The following is a 21,461-nucleotide window of genomic DNA, read 5'->3' on the forward strand; positions in this document are numbered from 1 at the left end:
AAAAAAACACTCCTATTAGCATTCAAAGTTCAAATTTTTACCTTTCCGAACCCCTAAAAAATCTTATTCTCTTCATCTTCTTCACCAAATACGAAAAAAAATAAATTGTTTTCTTCAGAATCGTAAAGGTTACTATAACCCTTTTCAAATTCTAGCAAATTTTCACTGTATAAATATATATTCTTGCTTTTTAATGCTAAAAAGATTAATTTTTTTTTACAAAAAATGGAAGTGGCAAATTCTTCTTCTTTGGGTGTGAAGATTATTGATATTGCTGATGATAACGATGATATTTTAGTCATATATGAAACCCCAAAAGCTTCAAAAGGTAAAAGAAAAAAGTTTATTAAACCAATTTCAGTAGAAAATTACTTTTGTTCAAAACCCAGCTGCAGTGGTACAAAAAAAGTGATGATTGATCTTTCTGATGATGAAATTGAGTTTTTGGGTACCAAATTTGTACAAAAATCGAAAGGGGCTTCGAATATCAAGTCGATTGTTATCGATGATGATGATGATGATGTGAATGAGTTGGTTGATAAGTTGTTTACTTGTGATATTTGTGTTGATGAAAAATGTGTTAATGAAGTTTTCAAGATTATGGGTTGTAGTCATTCTTATTGCAAAGAATGTATGGCTAAGTATATTGGTATGAAGCTTCAAGAAAATATATGTCGAATTTCATGTCCTGTTTCGGGTTGTAATGGGCAATTAGAGCCGTATAATTGTCGTTCGATTTTGCCTAAGGAAGTTTTTGATAGATGGGGAGATGTGTTGTGTGAGGCATTAATTATGGGTTCGGAGAGATTTTATTGTCCGTTTAAGGATTGTTCCGCGCTTCTTTTGATTGATGAAAATGGTAAGGATTCTGTTGTGATTCAGTCCGAATGTCCGGAATGTAGGAGGTCGTTCTGTGCCAAGTGTAAAGTTGCTTGGCATTCGGGGGTTGTATGTGAAGAATTTCAGAAATTGAATAAGGACGAGAGGGAAAGAGAGGATTTGCAGCTTATGCAACTTGCTAAGGGTCAAGCATGGCAGAGATGTCCGCGGTGTAGGATATATGTCGCGAGAGCTGCTGGTTGTGCCCAAATGGTTTGTAGGTTAGTTAGTTACTCTCTCCGTTTCAATTTGTTTGGTTGGTTTTGACTATAAGTTGTTTTAATCTTGTGGTCCTCTTAAACTAAAGATGTGTAAAATGTATTAAAATACTCTTTAATCTTGTGGTTTTAAGCATGTCATGTAAGTTTGGACTAAAAATTTGCCAAAAAATGAAAGGGACGTGCTTTTTGAAATCGAAGGAGTATATGGTTTTTGTGTTTCCTTTTGTCCCGGAAAGTTTGTGTGATCAAAGATGTCTAATCTTAGATGTTTTAATCTATTTGATCAATGTATGTTGTTTGCCTTTAGTCAGAAGTAGAAGTGGAGGGTGCCATTTGCTCCACACTTTAGAAAAAGTAAAAAAATTACAGATGATGTGAAAAAGTACATAAGGAGTGAGAAAGAATAACATGGTTACGAGAACCGAAGGTTAGTTTGGTAGAGCAACACCTAGGAAGATTTATCCCTACCCCTTGCCTTGTCTTATCTTCCAGTGTTGCCAATTCCCAAGTACAAAGAGAAGACCAAAGCCATAAGACAGGCGCGATTTCGAGAATTATCTACTTGTTTATAAGAATTTGATTGCTTGTAAGCGTACACACATTTCTGATTTGCCATGTTGACTGATGAAGAGGGTCGGTGCAGAGAGTTGCCCGAAGCAAAGGCAGCTATGTGTGTGTATGCGTATAATTAGTTGTGTTAAATTCTCAAGTACAGCCCCTGTATCACTAGGATTTTCAATTTTATCCTTGTTCTGCTGTGCAATGAAATCATGCGTGCTTGTAATTGCATTGTTTCTTTAAAGCTATGAGATACCTAGCTAAGCAAAAATGCATATAGTCTTCTCTTTCATTTTCAATTACCGTCACATATTTTGTTTATTTTTGTTGGTGATCCTACAAAATCTTTGTTGCTAATGTTCTTTGTCACGATAACAAACAATAAAGCCGAAAACTTGGATGCTTCAATTCCACTCATAGGCAATATGGTTTAATGCTGACTTTATCTTTACGTAGCCAAATTGTGATGCATCGTTATGTTAACACTTGCAGGTGTGGATGTGGCTTTTGTTACAAATGTGGAGCTGAGTCAACTAATCACCATTGCAAACGCTGTGGTACTTAAAGACGTATTTCGTTTGAACTATTTTTTTTTTTTTTTATGACAAGGGAAACCCGCAGCCGCTACCCTTTGGGTGCGCACAGGGTAAAACCCCCGCTCCTATGCAATAGCTCGCAAACCACATAGGAGAGGTAACCCGCACTAGGCAAACTCGGTGCGACGAGCTCGACCCAGAAGACAAACCCCTTGCTTTCGCTGGCAAGGGGTTTCGAACTTGAGACCTCCAACATGGAAGTCCCAAGCCCAAACCATTGGGCCACCCCGAAGGGTCTTTCGTTTGAACTTATTAGTACTGTTCTTTCTTCTTTTTTTTCCCAAAATTACGAGTCCTCTGTAGATGTAGCCCTCTGCTTAGAATATAATTGCGAGTTTTACTTCGTGGTCTCTTTTCTCAATCTTGATTAGATTTTAAATGGATGTAGTGGTGATACATGAAAACCTGTCCATAAACTATGTTTCTCAGACTTTCCAAAATTGTTGTTGCAACTTGCACCCATGTCGGATTCTCCAAATACACTACTTTTAATGTATCCGACATGCAACTGTTGACATTTTTGAAGAGTCTGAGGAACATAGTACATAAATATGCATACATATATTTTGCCATTCTTGGAAGATATTTCATATATATCGTCTTTCAAGCAAAAGGAAACTAATGGAACTAATGTTGAGATGCTCTTTTGTATTTTCAGGTATATTGAACGGATTGTAGATATCTCTCCAGAGGTGCAAATGCGCGATTTCTAGTTTTTTTTGGTTGTCGCTCTAGGGGTATTTTAGTGATAGGTTCTTAGTTTACTCAACTTGTGGATATAGCTTTTCAGATTTGTGACTTAGAAGAGATGACTAAAGAAATAGCTCAAATGACTTATCTTCTAATTATTTGTATGAATGTTGATTATTGATTTGGTAGCTTCATATCTAAATATACAACAACTATGGTTCAGTCGTAATCAATGAGATCGACTTTATGAGTTTTCATTGATCAGGTTATTTTAAAATTCTCTTAGGGCTAAATAATAAAAATAAATCAATGCAACTTCTTTTGTATCACGCCTAATATAGAAACCTATGTGTCAAGAATATTCAATGCATAGTTTATATAAATAAAATATTTTTATTTATACAAATCTACGTAGTGTAATTTTCTGACGAATGAAATCAAGTTAAACCCCCTTTAACAAAGACAACTATATACTTTTAGATTGCATCTATTAAATTTTATACATAATAGAGTTTCACGTATCAAATTTGAAACTTCAGGACAATGACTTTTATGATTTGCGAGTTAAGTAAGGCGATCAAGATGGAAATATCAACAAAAACACATAGAATAAGGTATAAATCACAAAAGCGATCATACTCTACGGGTGTACAAATTACAAATTACTCCATGTAGTTATGATAAGTAACCCTCTACTAATTAGTACAATTCACCCCTATTTCCCAAAAAACACTTGAAACAAAAGTACAAAACACATAAAAAAAACAAAAACACCTTAAAAGTAAAGTAAATGTCTTCTAAGTACCACAACTATTGCAATAATGATCACTTGAGTGAGCTCCACATTTGTAACAAAACTTACATCCACACCTGCAATTGTGAAAAGACACCAATGATGTATTTAGTTTTCAGTATACAACTGATGATCTATGTTGCTCATACTCTTTAATTAAAATATTTTTAATATGTGTGTGTAGGATTAATTTTACACATTTCATTTGACCAAAAATCAAATGTGTGAAGGTAGATAACACAAGGATCAAGATCGAAACATCACAACATTTCATGGACCAAAAATGGCTATTTTATCTATTTTAATTTTAACAATACATGGGAAGTATTATAAATAAACCTATATATTATAGAAAAAATTTGAGTATATCATAGCTGGCTGTACAATAGGCTAGTCCATCTACAACCATTATACAAGGCGAAGTATTAGTTAGTCAAGTAGAAAAGTCAATCTGAGAGATAGGAAACTTATGACTTGGAGATACATTTAGAGACTACTAGACATCTCGTACAACGACTATATATTAGACTACTCGTGGAGGGATTACTAGATGCGACTCTCAATGAGGACATTGAGACTATTGGAAAATAACAATAATAATAACATAATCAGTTTAATTTCACTAGTGGGATTCAAAGAGGGTGGTGAGTACACGTTATTGCCCCTACCTTATAAAAGTAGAGAGACAATCTCCGATATAAAACATGAAACTAAAAATCATATGGACTAAATAAACTAACCTGCATCTCATTTGTGCACAACCTTCTGATCTCCCAACATACATCGTACAACTTGGACATTTTTGCCGTTCTTCACTCTTAACAAGTTTCATAAGTTGTAAACCTTCAATTTCCCTTTCATCTTTGTTCAACTTCTCAAATTCTTCACACACAAATCCTGAATGCCATGGAACTTTACACTTTGCACAAAACAACCTCTTACATTCCGGGCATTTCGATTGAGTTATAACCACAACCATATTTTCTACACCCGCGCATTCATCAATAAAAAGCAAAGAACAATCTTTAAACGGACAATAAAATTTCTCGTACTCAAAAATCATAGACTCACACAACACATCTCCCCACCTAACGAAAACATCGTTAGGCAAAATGGAACGGCAATTATGCGGTTCCATTTGCCCATTACAACTCGTAACGGGGCATGAAATTCGAGAAATGTTCTCTTGGAGCTTTGAAGATATGTACTTAGCAATGCAGTTTTGCAATAAGAATGATTGCAGCCTAAGATTTTGAACATATCATTAGTAGCAAATTTCTCATCAACACAAATATCACACGTAAAAATGTCACATTTTGGAATTGTGACTTCCATTGAAGCTTAATTATTTTTTTTAAAATCTTTTTTTTGCATTAAGCCACAATAATGAATATAAATGAAATTGATAATGAAGAAGACCATACGTTTTTTTTTGGAATTCCAAATGGATAACTCTTTCAACTTCAATATATCCAAATTCCAAAAGTTAGTTTTTAAGTGTTAAAAGTTTATTTATGTTAGGAATTTAACATATACTTCTTAGGTGCACTTTTAATTGTCATGGTTTCCCTTTTTAGAGTCAAACGACAAGAACTTTGACTAACATTTTACGATGTATTTTTTTCATCATATTAATATGCAAAAAATTACAATTTATAGAATTTTCATATAGTTTTTGAATATCGATCTAAATTTTTTGTTTAAAATATTGAATTAATGTAATCTAATTTAACTTTGAAAATTAGTCAAAATAACTTTCAAAAAGCGCAACAATATGACAAATAAAAATGGACGGAGGGGGTATATTTTACCTATTTTTATTTACATAAGGAATCTAGGGAATGTTTTTTTATTTTGACATATTTTTAACAAAAAATAATTCATTTTTGAAAATCATAAAGAATGCATCGTATGTTGTATAGAATTGTAATTCAATTATGATTTTTAAATTTTTTCACTATTTTCTTTTATTCATTATTTAACATTTTTAATTAGTTAAAGAACCTTATTATTTCCTGAGAGACAAAATAATTTCCTTCATACCAAATACTGATATTTGGTACCTTGAAATTCAGATGTTTTCATAAAAAGCAGACATTAACATACTAGTTGCATTTGAATTTAATAAGTTCTGAATCTTACAATAACGACTTCAAGTGCTCATAACTGAACTCTTAATTTAAGATTTGCACATATTTAGAAAACATTGCAACACAAATACATTAATGCAAGATTTAGTAACGGACGTACTACTTGATTCAGCTGAACTCGTAAGTTGCCTTCTAGCTCCGCCCCTACTCAAGCACATTGTTAAAGCAAATATGAGAGTCCTTCACTTCTCAATATCTGAGTGGTATTTTTCAGCAGAACAATCAGCTAGGACATGATTTTGTAACCTTTTTCGCCAAGACGTTGTAGTTAATCACCCTTGGGCTTGATCAAAATGGTCTCGATTGAACGTTCTTTCCTTAAAATCTTCACGATTGTAGACATCGTTGGTCTGAATGGCGGTGAATCTGTACATTGGATTGCTAATCTTAGAATCATCTCTGCTTCTTCCCAGTCGTAATTCAGATTTTGATCGACTAATTCCATTAGAGTTCCCCTCCGATTCTTTATTTGTGCCTATAGTAGTCGAAACAAACCAATAACTTTGTCTAGTTTCCTAAATTAATGTACATTACTATTGCAGTTAGTTGAGTCTCACTCACCTCATCAACGAGGTATTCAGTGTCACCACCTGCCCTCGGGGTCTTGATTTTCATTCCACTGACAAGTATAAGCATGACAACTCCAAAGCTATACACATCCGCGCTGGCTTCTAAGGCGTGATCTTTAACTTCAGGCGCAGTGTATGACCTGCAAAAGGCTTCCATTACTGAGAAGTGCAATTGTAATAGCCAATGTATACAAAGTTTTAACACACCTAAGGTATTACTAATTTGTATCTGAAAGAGAGTGAAAGGTCAAAATAACACCTAAAGTATCCAGGTTTTTTGAGTTTCCTACCTGAACGATCACCAGCTACTCATCAAAACACACAACAACTATCAATTGTTCCATTTTCCTACCTGAATGATGATGGTGATATTTAAGGAAATAGTTGAGGTGTGTTTTGGTAAATAGTTGGTGATAGTTCAGGTAGGAAACTCGCACACTTGGTAGTTCAGGTATGAAACTAAGAAAACCAGGATATTTTAGATGTGTTTTTGGCTATTAACGCTTTTTGAAATATAATTTGTTAGTGTGTTTCCTTACATTGTTCCTTCTGACTTTTGCTTGTGATAAAGCTTTGCAAATCCAAAATCGTATATCTTCGGATTCAGATCATCATCAAGAAGAATGTTCGCTGGTCTAATATTCCCGTGTATAATTTCAAGTTTGGACCCCTCGTGAAGAAAAGTTAAACCTTCTGCTAGCCCAAGACAAATTCTATATCTTGTTGGCCAATCTAGTCTTGCTCTAAGTTCCTCTGAACCTGTAAGTAACCAAAGCTCGACGTTTAATTTGTACAACTAAATTCTTTACTACAACTACAGAGGCTTAATGAAGAAATTTTTCATAAATGGAAAACGTTACCGAATAATGCATCTTCAAGAGACTTAGTTCCAATGTACTCATAGACAAGCAGAAGTTGGTTCTTTCCTGCACAGCATCCCATTAGTGTTACAAGATTTGGATGTTTCATCCCAGCAATTGTACGACTCTTTTCCACAAACTCGTTCATTCCTTCTTTTGTTGTCGAAAGCTTTTTAACTGCAATGGCAGTCCCATCCAAAAGAGTGCCCTGGATGTTGGTAAAGTGTTTTAGATGATGAAATTGTGAATCAGAGAAACAAAATAATTACTCCTTCCGTTTCAATTTGTTTGTCTTACTTTACTTTTTAGTCTATTTCAAAAAGAATGTGCCTTCCCTTTTTTGGTAACTTTTTAAATTCTAACCAACTTTCGACCTGACATGTTTAAGACCACAAGATTGAAGGGAATTTCAGTACATTCTATATATCTTTAGTTTAAGATTACATTATTCAAAAGTCTTCTTTACTTTCTTAAATTCCGTGCCAAGACAAAATAGGCCAAATAAATTGAAATGGAGGGAGTATATATCTAGATGTTCGGTCATCCAACTAGCAAACGGAGAAAGGTTGTGCATAGTGCAGCTACACAATATTAGTACTGCAACTTTTGTCATGAGAGAATATCTTTTCGGAAAGAAAATGAAGAATACAAAGGCGGACTAAAACTGTCAAAGACATATCACAAAGAACACAAAAAATCATAACCTGCAATGAGTTAAAGATTCTAGCTAACCTCGTAGACGGTCCCAAAACCTCCCTCACCAAGCCGGCGGCCATCATGAAAATTATTTGTGGCAGCTTTAATTTTCTGATAGTTGTAAAGCCCTCCAGGGTAGAATTCAATAAGTTCTAGCTCTATATCAGCACATTATTAGTAAATAAATATCAGTTGAGTGGAAAACAGAAAGAAAGTAAAGAAGCTTACTACAAATAAAGTGTCTTATGATTCATATGGTGGTAATTAAAACCGATAACTAGATAAAAATGATCTTGGGCTTAACTCAACCCCAAAAGCTAATGACCAATGTGGGACAACTTAACACCCCTCCAACCTATGCCCAAGCTTACCAACGGGAGGGTGGAAAACATAATATGGGGGCCTAACATCGGGCAAACTAAGAATTGGGATAGATCTGATACTGATGCCATGATAAGAAATGGATCTTGGGTCTCCTTTCCAGGATGGTAAAAGGCAAGTAAAGAGGAGAGATAACATTTTCAGATTTTGGAGATCGCCTCAAAGATTGCTTCGCTTCAAATCCCAATGGAAACCAAAATAAAATCCATAATTAAAGTAGTGTTACCTTCCCGACGTAATTTGTCTTGGTACATCCAGGAAAAAACAATGAACAATATTAGAAAAAGTAATGCAGATCCTGAAATTCCAACAAGCACTCCTTGGGACAGATGTGATTGATCTGGTTCATAAATTGTTACCATATAATATCAGTCACAACATAGGGACAAAAACCATGTAAAATGGTAAACAGTCTGGGGTAGCTAGGTGCACAAACATCCTGCGTTCACGTAGGGTCCGAGGAAGAGCAGCACCCAAAGGGGTGTGATGTACATAGCCTACCCCTAATATGAACATTAGTGTCTGCTTCCACGGCTCGAACCCGTGACCTATAGGTCACACGCAGACAACTTTACTGTTGCTCCAAGGCTCCCCTTCGTAAAACAGTGTAACAGTTGGACACAGAATGAATACCTAGAGTTACTGTAATCGCAGATATAAGGGGCCCATAGTTATCTGATGGGTATAAGATTGACCCTTTTCCAGACCAGTATAAGTGAATCTCGAGGAGATTGTTATGCACTTCAGCGGAATATTCCCTTGTTATAGGTTCATTCACAGCTTGTCGTTCTGCTTCTGCTTCTATGTTGAAGCTTGTCAGCACCTTAGTTCCCTGCATAAATATTCTGTAAAGATCTTCTATATGTTTGCGTACGGATCAACAAGGTGGTTTTGGTACCTTACCTGGATTTCTACATCAAAGACTCGCCTTGTTTTGCCATGCGAGAGTCTATATTTTCTACTGGATATTTCAGCAAAGTGAAGAATCACTTTGTACGTACCGGGTACCAAACAAAATCCATAATATTTCAAAGAGATTGAGGATAAACGTGCTGTTCCATACAATTCGGCATCACCAGTATGAACTTCGCATACATCATTTATAGTGTACCTGTTACGTATTGCCCATAAGAAGGTTCCCATACTACTATAGCCCCAATTTGAATTATTACTCATGAAGAAAGTTGATCCACCATTTTCATGTACATCAGCTTCATAGACATTTCCATTAACTGATACAGACTCACCACCGCAGTTTATATACAAATGGTCATCTACAAATGGATACACAAATTTTAGTACATGGTGCATTTGAGATCTCAAAATGCGAGCAACTTTAGTGTGGAAACGACAAACTAGAAAAACAGCAATCTTATCACGAGTCATGATACTAACACATTTAACTATTGAAATAATTATGTGTGAAGTTAGTCATAAGGAACATAACATAAGACGTATACTGAAATCACTTCATGCGTAAAGTTGTTAATTAATACTTACCTAACTGAGCTCCATTCTTACAATGTAAATCAACTTGGTCCTGCTTTGCAACCCTAAATTCAAAGTTATGCACAAAGTTAAGTATAGAACTTGGACCAATTTTCTTCCGAGACTAAATTATTTCTTCTTCTTTTTTTTCCTCTTAGTGGAGATACAGGTGGAGGAGCTTACTCTTCCGCTTCATTGAAGCAGCACGCGAACAAATTCCTGGTAAAGGGAAATATAATTGGATTCGGGAATAGAAAAGCTACTCAGAAGCACATAAATAAGATTTTTTCTAGATATGTGAAAATCACACTTACAAGTTAGGATTTGTCTTGTTTATTTGTCTTGAGTTGAAATGGTTTTCAGAAAGATCCCTGCACTTCAACTTGGACGAGTGAGTGGCATAATATGTTGTAGACATTAATGAAAAGAGAAAGCCGAGGCAAAAATTCATGTTAAATCAACTACTATTAGTGTGATTTTTCATTGTTCCCCAACAAAAATTATATCCAAGTAATGGATAGAAGAGTAAAAACAAGAACACGGAAAAAGAAATAATTGGCCTAAGAATATATGGTAGTTTAATGGAAAGAGATAATGACCAAAACAAAAATGGGCCTAATGATGAACTCATCCGCAAAAGCTAGCTCATGAGATGAGGACTGTCTAAAACCATATGAGGCAACAACAACCCGTTCCATCAACTAATGTGCGAGACATGAACAAATGAGTTGGCGATTGCAAATTGTTTGAAAAGTAAAGATTGTGTCTATGACTAAGAAACATGTTTTGCATCCCAATTTACAGGTTGAGAGGCCTTGAGTAGGAAAAGTTTAGATATGTTATTATAAGTAGAAATCATTTGAATCTTCGTTGTTCCATTGACTACAGCTATGATTCCAGTGATCTTTCAGCGTCACGTGTTGTGGTTTGGACAGTACTAAGAATAAAAGTCACTCTGCAAAACATGAAGTGTTTTCCATTCTTTTCTTTTTTTGATAACCGTGTGTGCAAGCCAGCTTTTTCCCACCTCGACTAATTACAACCAAAAAAGTAATATATTAATGCAAAAGGTACTTACACGTATGGATAATCCTTGACCCAAGCTGGAATTGTCCCAGTGAGTTTATTTTTTCTTAGAAATCTGGAAACAATGCATTGGATTATGACACTTAAAAAAAGACAGAAAAGAAAAAAATGTGATAAAAGATCAATTTTTCGACATCACAGAGCTCAAGTATTCATCAAATGCGAGCTATCACACAATTTCTGATATTCAAACAACACCAGAATCACACAATCTAATACACAAGTACCGTAAATTACGTTGCAATTAGTATGAAAACCAATGTTAACTTCAAAAGCTTTCCATCTATAGATCCGCCTCAGCTGTCATACAACAACAACAGCATACCCGGTATAGTCCCACAAAGTGGGGTCCGGAAAGGGTAGAGCATACACAAACCTTACTCCTACCTCAGAGGTAGAGTGGTTTTTTCGATAAACCCTTGACTTAAGAAAAAAAAATCCAGAAGAAGTCAAGAAATATAAGTAATACAAGTACAAAAACAACAGATAATAACAAATAACAGAACGGAAACTACAACAAAACAATGCAATAGTCAATGTACAAGAAACAACATATAGTAACAGAAATCCATATCAGCTGTTATCGAAAAAAAAAACTTGAGTTTTGAGATGTATAAACTATTACTGGCTTCGACAAGAAATGCATAGAAGAAAGATATAGCCAAAAGGAAAGAGGTATAAAAGCTTTTCTTGCAGTGATGAATTTTATAACCACAATTCATTACAAAAATAAGATCGCATATATTTAATGATTAGTTAGAGAAGCAAGATCACTTACATAAATTTCAGTGATTTGGGACCAGTTTCTGGAATTACACCAGACAAATTATTGAAACTCAAGTCCCTGCATCAGGAGAAAAGAAAGTAGTATTACTTTATATATTTGTTAAGGAAACATGTAATCGCCTATTTAGTGACAGGTTTACACGCAATCAAGTAGTTTTTCCACTTTGTTCCACGCACTTTACTGTATGATGTTAAACGGAAGAGAGCAAGACAAAGATAGCACACTTTAAGAGCTTAGCCTGACGGAACTCTTTTATCAACAAACGACTTATTTTCTCATTAACCTCATAATATAATAGTTTCATTTGAAAAAAGCAGCCAAAGAGGAGAACATTTGAAGCATCGACTTTCCCCTATCAAAAAGCACGCCCTTTTCTTTGTGAAGTAAACGAATATGGAGATATTTACTGCATGTAGAAGCTTTCTTACAGATACTCTAGTTGAGGTATTTTCCATATCCAATCAGGGATTCCGGTTTTTAGTGAGCAATTCCTCAATGTCCTAGATAAACAGAAAATTGGAAAATAGAATTCTATTTTAGGAGAAAAGCAAAAGAAAAAACTATTATTCCAATAAGCATGAAAGTTTTGGGTGCCACGGGACTCACAAAGTAGTCAAAGATTCTATTGTGGATAAATCTGGAAATGAATACTGTTCTCCAACTGAGTCACTGATATACCTGAAAGTAGATATTACATAATCCTTAATAATTCAAAGTTTGGGAGAACTCCTTTCAAGGATGCGTATATCGGAAAAGCTACAGGATTTTACAGTTGTTGTAGATTCTTCAGCTCTGAGAAAGTGGGAGGGAATGATGCAGAAAAAGTATTCCCCATCAGATTCCTTCTCAACATGTGCAGAAAAAATAAATCAGTAGTCTTGCTTGCTAAAAACATGCATAGATAGTATAAAAGTGTACAGTTAGTTAGTGAGTTTTACATGATAAGCAGCTTTTCCCACCCTCCAAAAATATCTGGGATTGTTCCATTGAGGTTGTTCCCTCGCACATCGCTACAAGGAAAGAAGATAAACAATTGATTTAAAACTTAATCTCTCTCTTTCTTCATGTTCCAATTCTATGCTAATGAGATTGAACACTACTAAAAAACAGAGGCTTAATAGGAAATTTGTGTTACAAAACATGATTTCCCACCCCATTTCAACCTAACCAGCTCATGATGGGAAACAAATTCTCATTACAATTAGTGTGAAACTTCCTAATTTTTCCATATGAAAACACTAGTATTATTCTTTTCTCATTGTTTCAATCAAAATATCTGTGGGAGTAGCCACCGAACATTTTTCAATGGAAAAATAATGATTTTCTTAGTAGTGGAAAGATAAGAGAGTTGATACTTACAAAGTTTTCAGGTTCACCAAACTATGGAAACTCAACGGCAAGGCACCAACAAATTCATTGTTCTGCAACTGCCTGAAATCATTTACAACGTAATAATAAGTATCCCTGTTTCGTTAGGTACATGCACCCAAAAGTAACTAACAAAAATATACTTACAACTCCTCAAGATTCACAAAACTTGTGAGACTGTCCGGGAGTTTACCCGAGAGTTGATTATCCGCCAGGTTCCTAATTGTGAAGGAAAATAGATGGGGATTAAAGTTTAAGCCAAACCAATTGGGAAGTACAAGTATGGATCTTATCAAGGTGTTTACAATTCGGTGAGGGTCCCAATTCCTCCCAGCTCAGATATGTTCCCTGATAATAAATTATAGCTCAAATCTCTGAAAGGACAAGAAGAAAATAAATATATTATGAACTAAGATGACTAGATAGTAATAATTTATTTCGCAATATAAAGGACAATATAAGATGCAGCTTCAGACTTACAAATATTCTAAAGATTTGAGAGACTTCAAATTTGGAGGAATTGTTTCATTGAAGAAGTTTTTGCACAAAGATCTGTAATATCAACCAAGGTTAGATTGTAATGATTAAATACGATCCCAAGATAGAATTCTGAGTGAATTTTCTAGTTGAGCCGTCTTCATTGGTTCAAAATCCAATTTTAAAATGCCGGATCCATGTTAACTCTGCATCAGTTGACATGTAAGAACGCAGAGTTAAAGGCGCTCATTGTCGTGATTGAAGCCCCCTTAGTTTCCTAAGTACTAGTCTATAGAGTACGCGTAAAACTACTATTCCAAATAGTTCTTAGGTTTTCATTTCCACGATATCCGCCATCACTACAAATCTCTTTTTTTCCAATATTCACCATCATAACAACATTATTTCCTCAACCTTTTGCTTTAAAACAAACTTTTATACGTAGCTATTGCTAATTTTAATCATGTAGGTCACCAGACATGTATATAATCTGGATACACTTAAACGAGGGGAAAACCCATCTAAGCTTGGTGTTAACATCAAATTGGGGCTAATAGAATTGTCACCATTAGATTATAAAATATTCTTCACTCACAATTTTCGTTATTGGAACGCCAATAATCTAATGATTCTTAAAGCTTACATACCCAAATAGGTACAAACACCAACATAAGGACATAATTAGGTAAGCCGATGACTTACATTTTTTGTAAAGACTTCATCTCACCAAGGGAAAGTGGAATGGTTCCGTTTAATGAATTATCACAGAGAGAACTGTCAGATAAAGCATTATAAGCATCAGAGGTAATTAAAGAAAAAAAATTCCTTAATTGGCTTCATCGTATGCATAGTAATGAAAGACTTCAAAAATAGATGAGTAAATTTCTAATGGACACAGTGAAGGATGGAGAATATAATGAAAAGTTTGCAGCCGAAGTTATGAAACTACTCACATGTGCGTTAGTCGCGTCAGATCTTTAAATGATTCAGGAATTGGTCCATTCAACTTGTTTCTATCCAAATTACTGTGATCAACCAAAGTAGATAGATTCATAAAGGATAGCACATTATCGAATCTTGGATATGAAGTAGTTTAGTTTTAGATTTTATAATATTGAGATTTTTTTTAGAGTTTGATAACCTCTTATTTAGTAATTTATACTAGTATACCTGGAAAAGGTGGAATGCAAGCCCCAAGAGATAAGATCACTTTCTAAGACGCTAAGATTTTAGCCGTGAGCTCCCCTGCTATTATTCAAGTAATGATGTGTTTAAATCTAGTGTCGTTTTTGATATGCAACACTAGGTGATTAGCATCTTTAAGAACATTGCACTATTTTTTTGTAATGCTTTCCGACTTATGCATATCTCTTGGGGCATGCATTCCATTTTTTCCACTCCTGCCTTAAAATATAAATGCCTACCGGTCATAGTATTTAAAAAAAGGTTAGTCCGATGCACTAAAGCTCCAGGGGAAGGGGCAGACCACAAGGGTCTAGCTGTACACAGCCTTCCCTTGCATTTCTGCAAGAGACTGTTTCAATGGCTTGGACGTGTGATCTTCTAGTCACATGGCAACAACTTTACCAGTTACCCCAAGGATCCCCTTCGAAAAGCACAATACAAAAAGAATATATTGTTTAGGTATCCTTACAGAGTAGTCAAATATTTAAGGTTTCCAATGTTCTGAGGGATCCCACCTTCTATTCGTCTATCGGAGAAATCTCTGCAGTTCATTATGTTGCAAAGACATCAATCAGAAACTAGAAGTTGCATAGTTAAAAACAAATACTACAAATTTTAACTCCCTTGAGACCACAACTTCAAACAGTAATAATGAACATAAAACAAGGATGATTAGCACATATTTGGCATGAAAAGTACTAGCTTAAAATGTCTCTTAAGTTGCTTTACATTTTAGTGGTGAAATTGTGCAGATGTTGCTATAATTATAGTGAAATTATTAGAATTCATTTTTGGTCAAGCAGGCAAAGATGAATATTCCTGCTTCATGGAAAACCTTTTAGTACAACGGACTTTATTAATCAACATATATAGAAATGTAAAGAGGCATAATTTTAGAGGAATGAAGGGTGGAAAGAAGAAATCACAAAATTGTAATTTGGAGAAATACATCCTCAAAGTGGAAAACTTGTAAAAAAATCAATTTGTACAAACATAAAGACAGTTTAAAACAAATCTCTAACACTACAACATTGTCAATCTGGCGTACCATTCAATATTTTTCTAGTAATATGAATCATTCACATGATTAAACTTCATTAGAATCCTAATTCCGAGATATATGTAATCTACTGTGAAAAATTCAATTAGCAGTAGTGGTTCAAATCTCAACAGAGACAAAAAAAACCATAGCTTTGGTGGACAGAGTTACCAGGTACTTGTTGTTGGTAGGAGGTAACAAGTATCACGTTGACCTTCATTAGAATCCTTTGTGATACATGTAATCTATTGTGAAAAATTCAAGTAGCGGTCGTGGTTCAAATCTAGCAGAGAGAAAAACACTAGGTAATTTCTTTCCATATGCCCAGAGACCACAGTAACCTTGTACCTATTACTAGTGGTAGGTGGCAGGTATCATGTGGAATTAGTCTAGGTGCATGCAAGCTGGCCCCGACACTACGGTTATTAAAAAAAAGTAGCATGAGCACTACATGAAGAATATTAGGAAGGCAAAGTACCAAAGTGCTCCCTATGAACAAATCCCCAAACTCCCAAAAAATGATGGCATAATGGATCACTAATTATATCAGTGCAAATGATAATTAGAAAAATAGACGAATGTAATCCGATCGATATCTCCAGCTTATTCTATCAAAGGACCTGTATTATTTCCAAATAACGTATTACTCAGAAAATCAATTAACAAGAAGAACAGTCGATGAATCAAAAAAATAAAACAATAATAATAGTAAATAACTTGGATTAGAAGCATACATCTCCACCACTCGACATCTTTTATGATTCTCAACAGTACAATTGCAAATAACTTTGGAATTACTTCCAGTTATCAAACACCTTGGGGGTAATACTGTTGAATTACACCGAAGCATCTCAGTGATGACATCCTCTGGCATCCACATACAGAAATATATTGGGGGTTATTCAGCTTTCATTTCAACAGTAATAGCTGATGCATAAAAAGTTATATGTTACCGGAATAGATATATCTTTACCATAAACAAAGCAAGCGATAATTTTTTAGACGAAGACATTAAAACCATATATGTCACATAGTCCAAACAACACCAACAAGACAGTCAACAAAATCCATGTCTGCAGACAAATAAAAAGAATTTAATCGAAAAACAGAGAAATAAAGTAGCAGAGAAGGAGATGTTTGCTTATTTAACACTTCAGAATTTAAATTATATGGATCCAAGCATCTTAATATAGTCTCAACAAGAAGTCCATGAAAACAGTATCAATTTAATTACAGTAAATGATGGCTAACAGCCTAACAGTCACCTTGTGAAACTATAATACAAATAAATTTGAGGGAAAGGGAAGTCAAAATGGAAAGATAATTCAAAAATATAACAAGGCAAGTTAAAAATACTTCAATTGTGAATTCAGACAACAATGGATAACTATGACTTTAACAGCAACATCTTTTGGTGGACAAATTCCATGTTTTCAGCTAAGTTGCGCAAACTCTTCATTTTTATGAAGCACACATGTTGAAGTCTCTAAAAGTACACTACTTTTGGAGAATTCGACACACACCTGTTGACATTTATAAAGAGTTTGACAAAACATAGGTTTTCAGGAAGCGCGTCAACAAGTTAAACTTGTGTAGAACGTAAACAATGGCCAAGTAGCCTTAAAGAGTATGACAATCTCAATCTTACCATCTTCTCTGGCAAGAGGAGGTATTTCTGCTATAGTTTTATCACGCCTAGTAAATGTACAGATTTTGCGTAGAGGGCCGTGCGTAGCCTGTTCAACAGTCACCTCACAATGGACCAAAATCAGCAAAAGAGAAATGAAAATCCTGTAAACATACATGAACATTGCCATATTAGCTCACAAGAAATGATTTAACCCTTCTTTAGCTTTAACCAAATAGTTCCTCAAATATGTGCCCATACCTTTATAATAGCATTCTTTCTCCAAGTATACCCAATAATGTGTGTCGTGAAGGCGGATTCAAGATTTTAATTTTAAAGATTCCTACAATAACATATCTAGTGTAGCCTCACAAAGTGGAGTCCAGGATTTCTTTTGCACAAATGAGTGTACTTTAAAATTAAACTACGTAATATTAATAATTAATATTTTTGGACACGTATTTTTCGAATCAATTGGCTACTCTTCTTAAAAAGTGAAAAGAAGAGTTGATGCTAGTGAGATTCAAACATATGAACACTTTTAAGTTTGTGTGTCTTTGACTTTTACAAGGCATCTGAAATCACTGGACTGCATCACATTGTTGTGTCAAGAGTGTCTAGATTATATTATTTAACCACTTTTTTTTTTACTGTTTTACTTGTATATATGATATACAATTGGACACTGACAAGAGCGTAGCTATGCCCCTGGTAAAACATACCCAGACCTTACCCTACCAAAAAGGTAGAGAGCTAGGTTTGTTTTTGTCACACCGTTTGCTCAAGAAAAAACAGTCTAAAAAAAAGTAGATTCCTACGATAACCTCAAGTTAACGTATAATCATAATCTAAGTCCCTCGGACTGTCCAAAAATATTGATTGATTTAATTTGTCGGATCCTTCTAAACCATTGCATTTTTGGACGATATTTTTTGAGAGTCCGAGCAACATAGATCCTAATTGGGTTCACAATCAAATATTTTTAGATATTCTACTAGATTTCTTAATACATATACATGATCTAGGCAAAAGCTATCTGCTCCTAATATGTGGGTTATAAAAAAAAACAATCCCCTTTTCACTTTTTCATGTTGTTTCCACTTCTGGGCCCTTACAGCATAGAATAGCTTATCTTTTTCTACTTTATAAAACTGAAACCTTCAATAATTCTCCATAAAGTCCTTGACTCATTTCTATCTCATGTACAGTACCGCGTTCATCTGAACTCAGTACTTTCAACGCGAAACATAAATTTATATGTAAAAGTCTATGGGATAAAATTTATATTATGTTTGATTAACGGTGGATAAATGTATATCGTCAATCAAATACCATATAAATAAATTTTGTTTCAGACTTAATTATGGGATATCTCACCTTATCTCGCGTACCAAACAAATCGGCTTCTACATTTACAAACTTCAATTCACTTTACAGGGAATCAGTCACTACCACAAATCCACTACCAAAAAAGCATATTCTATGTGAATTAAAGCAACTCGTGATTTGCATGTAAGGTGTTTGATGAAATGACTCAAAGAGAATTCAATTAAAATTTGAGAAATTTTTACCTGTTCGTAATTTCTTCTCATTTGTCCCAGCCTTCCTGAACGGTTAAAATACGAAATTCAAAAATTTACAAGTGAAACTCTGGTGCGGGCCACCCCAACCCTCCTCATGGTCCTGTCATAGGCAGGATTTTTGCGTTGCCCGAAAATTCCCCTCATGCAGCATGTTGTTTACTATCATATCAAAAGTTAGTTGATAGCAAAGGTGTGACTTTATTTTTTAATTAAGTCTATTAAGCAAGTGTTATCTTCGATTATGACTCCAAGTCGGACCATTCATAGACTTTGTCATAGACATGATGTTGGTGTTACATAACTTGCTACTCTCTCTGTTTATTTTTATTTTTCCACTTTGAACTTTGTATGCCCCTTACAAAACAATGACTAATCAATATGAGTATTATATTTGAATATACTCTTATGTATAGTTTTAGGTAAAAAAAAAGTGATTTAGGGAATAAGTAATGTGTATTAAGGATAAAATATGAAGAATTTTTTTTTTTACTTTATATGCTAAAGCCTAAAAGTGACAAGTAAAAGTAAAAATATATTTTTATTATAGTGATAAATAAAAGTGAGCGGAGAGTATTAGTGTAAACATTTTTTTGGTTTTTTGCTCTTTAATTTCCATTTACTTTTTAAAAAAATTGAGACTTGTGTAGTTATAAATCAATCTTGACTCCTTCCTTTTTTAAGTCTTTGTGTTTGTTGGTTTCTTCCTACAATAATTCAAATCCTTGTCAAATTATCACTCCAGTGGAATAGAAATGAGAAAACCCCACAGCCACAGGAGATATAGGATAAATAGATATTTTTTGAGAAAATAGCCTAATACCCTCAATTTATTATCAGAATTTCAACTACACACTTATATTTCACGAAAATCCTAATATTTCCTTGGACTATTTTAAAGTGGCATACATGTACCCTTAGGGGTCGTTTGGTGTAAGGAATAAAAATAAATAATTTTAGGATATAATTTTATTGTCTTGTTCGGTTGTTATGTTTGAGATAATTTATCCCACTATTTATATCATAGTGATGGAATATACATGAAGGGATAAGTTATACCAAGATAACTAATCTCAAAATAATTAATTATGAATAACTTGTTTCCAACCAAACGATCCCTTAAAGTACTGACATGACCTAGAAAGTGTGTTCTCTCTCAAAGACAAGTGAAAGTCAAAGAACTGATAAAAATATATTTTAAAAATATTTTAACTTTTTGTTAAATGTAATATTTTTACTTTTGCCTTTTGTTTTATTTTATTTACTTTTTTCTGTTTTCATTTTTCCCCTTTTTCTCTCTCATCACTCAATATCCTCCTTTCTAGTACATTTCCTTCATCACCATGGTTGAACATACACCAGTCCACCACCATAGCAATTAGCAGCCCCATCTCCTCACCCATTTTTTAATACTTTTTCATAATTAGCAAGAACTTCGAGCTTGAAATTGGTGTTAAAATTGTGGGATTTGGATGGAAGAGGTGAAAGGGGTGGTCTAAATGGCTAATAAAGTTGTTGTTGTGGTAGTACTGATGAATATTGTTGGTTTCTTTGACATGAAAAAGGAATGATAAGACATCGTGATGGAGAGCCAAATGGGATTTTTCGACACGAATCGAACCCAAAACATATACTTCCTCTGTTTCACAAAGAATGATCTAGTTTGACTTGGTATAGAGTTTAAGTAAATAAATAAGACTTTTGAATCTTGTGGTCCTAAATTAAAGTTACGTCAAATGTACAAAATTGCCCTTAATTTTGTGGTCTTAAACATGCCACATGGAAAGCAAAACGTAAAATGTTACCAAAAGAGGAAAGAGATCATTCTTTTTTAAGTAGGCGTTTGGCCATGCGATTTTACGCTGATTTCATCTCATGATTCCATATCATGAGANACTGATGAATATTGTTGGTTTCTTTGACATGAAAAAGGAATGATAAGACATCGTGATGGAGAGCCAAATGGGATTTTTCGACACGAATCGAACCCAAAACATATACTTCCTCTGTTTCACAAAGAATGATCTAGTTTGACTTGGTATAGAGTTTAAGTAAATAAATAAGACTTTTGAATCTTGTGGTCCTAAATTAAAGTTATGTCAAATGCACAAAATTGCCCTTAATTTTGTGGTCTTAAACATGCCACGTGGAAAGCAAAAGATAAAATGTTACCAAAAGAGAAAATAGGTCATTCTTTTTGAAATTGACTAAAAAGAAAAGGAGGTCATTCTTTGTGAAACGAAGGGAGTACTAAACACTCGATGGGAAATAATTAAAAAAGACAGTGTCCACATTAATCATAAAAAAAAACATTTAATTAGTGCATGGTTACTATTCAATTAGTGTCCAAAATATATAGAGAGATTAGTTTGTTTTCTCCGTCATTAAACTGGATTAACTTGTTTACCATATTATTAGTAATACATTGGTG

At 34.3% G+C, this 21,461-nt stretch overlaps 2 protein-coding genes and 1 pseudogene across 6 annotated transcripts; 1 reads left to right on the forward strand and 2 right to left on the reverse strand.

Moving 5' to 3' along the window:
* The first annotated feature begins 77 nt into the window (after window positions 1-77).
* Window positions 78-3,154, forward strand: LOC125859552 (E3 ubiquitin-protein ligase RSL1-like). Of its 2 annotated transcripts, none has more exons than XM_049539322.1 (3): window positions 78-1,100; window positions 2,151-2,227; window positions 2,913-3,154. In XM_049539322.1, exons 1-2 carry the CDS (start codon window positions 226-228, stop codon window positions 2,221-2,223), a joined length of 948 nt encoding a protein of 315 aa, XP_049395279.1. In that variant the 5' UTR covers window positions 78-225; the 3' UTR covers window positions 2,224-2,227; window positions 2,913-3,154. The 2 variants fall into 2 exon arrangements, with proteins under 2 accessions (XP_049395279.1, XP_049395278.1); XM_049539321.1 differs by having other exon boundaries at window positions 2,151-2,215.
* A 587-nt stretch (window positions 3,155-3,741) lies between these two features.
* On the reverse strand, window positions 3,742-5,072 carry LOC125859193 (E3 ubiquitin-protein ligase RSL1-like; annotated as a pseudogene).
* A 769-nt stretch (window positions 5,073-5,841) lies between these two features.
* Window positions 5,842-17,783, reverse strand: LOC125860463 (probable LRR receptor-like serine/threonine-protein kinase At1g53430). 4 transcript variants are annotated; one of them, XM_049540423.1, is made up of 27 exons: window positions 17,712-17,783; window positions 17,472-17,614; window positions 16,558-16,690; window positions 15,254-15,325; window positions 14,553-14,624; window positions 14,302-14,373; window positions 13,603-13,674; window positions 13,428-13,496; window positions 13,270-13,341; window positions 13,114-13,185; window positions 12,693-12,764; window positions 12,525-12,596; window positions 12,361-12,432; window positions 12,183-12,254; window positions 11,746-11,811; window positions 10,960-11,022; window positions 10,196-10,252; window positions 10,065-10,100; window positions 9,894-9,946; window positions 9,297-9,667; window positions 9,027-9,225; window positions 8,620-8,733; window positions 8,049-8,170; window positions 7,317-7,524; window positions 6,996-7,215; window positions 6,449-6,596; window positions 5,842-6,362 (listed from the first exon to the last, which is right to left on the reverse strand). In XM_049540423.1, the coding sequence occupies exons 3-27, from the start codon at window positions 16,671-16,673 to the stop codon at window positions 6,156-6,158; spliced, it is 2,769 nt and encodes a 922-aa protein (XP_049396380.1). In that variant the 5' UTR covers window positions 16,674-16,690; window positions 17,472-17,614; window positions 17,712-17,783; the 3' UTR covers window positions 5,842-6,155. The 4 variants fall into 4 exon arrangements, with proteins under 4 accessions (XP_049396380.1, XP_049396382.1, XP_049396379.1 ...); XM_049540425.1 differs by lacking the exon at window positions 16,558-16,690 and having other exon boundaries at window positions 17,712-17,779; XM_049540422.1 differs by lacking the exon at window positions 17,712-17,783 and having other exon boundaries at window positions 8,049-8,164; window positions 17,472-17,687.
* Between the last annotated feature and the right edge of the window lie 3,678 nt (window positions 17,784-21,461).

The sequence above is a fragment of the Solanum stenotomum genome, chromosome 3, assembly GCF_019186545.1.
Source record: "Solanum stenotomum isolate F172 chromosome 3, ASM1918654v1, whole genome shotgun sequence".
NCBI lineage: Eukaryota > Viridiplantae > Streptophyta > Magnoliopsida > Solanales > Solanaceae > Solanum > Solanum stenotomum.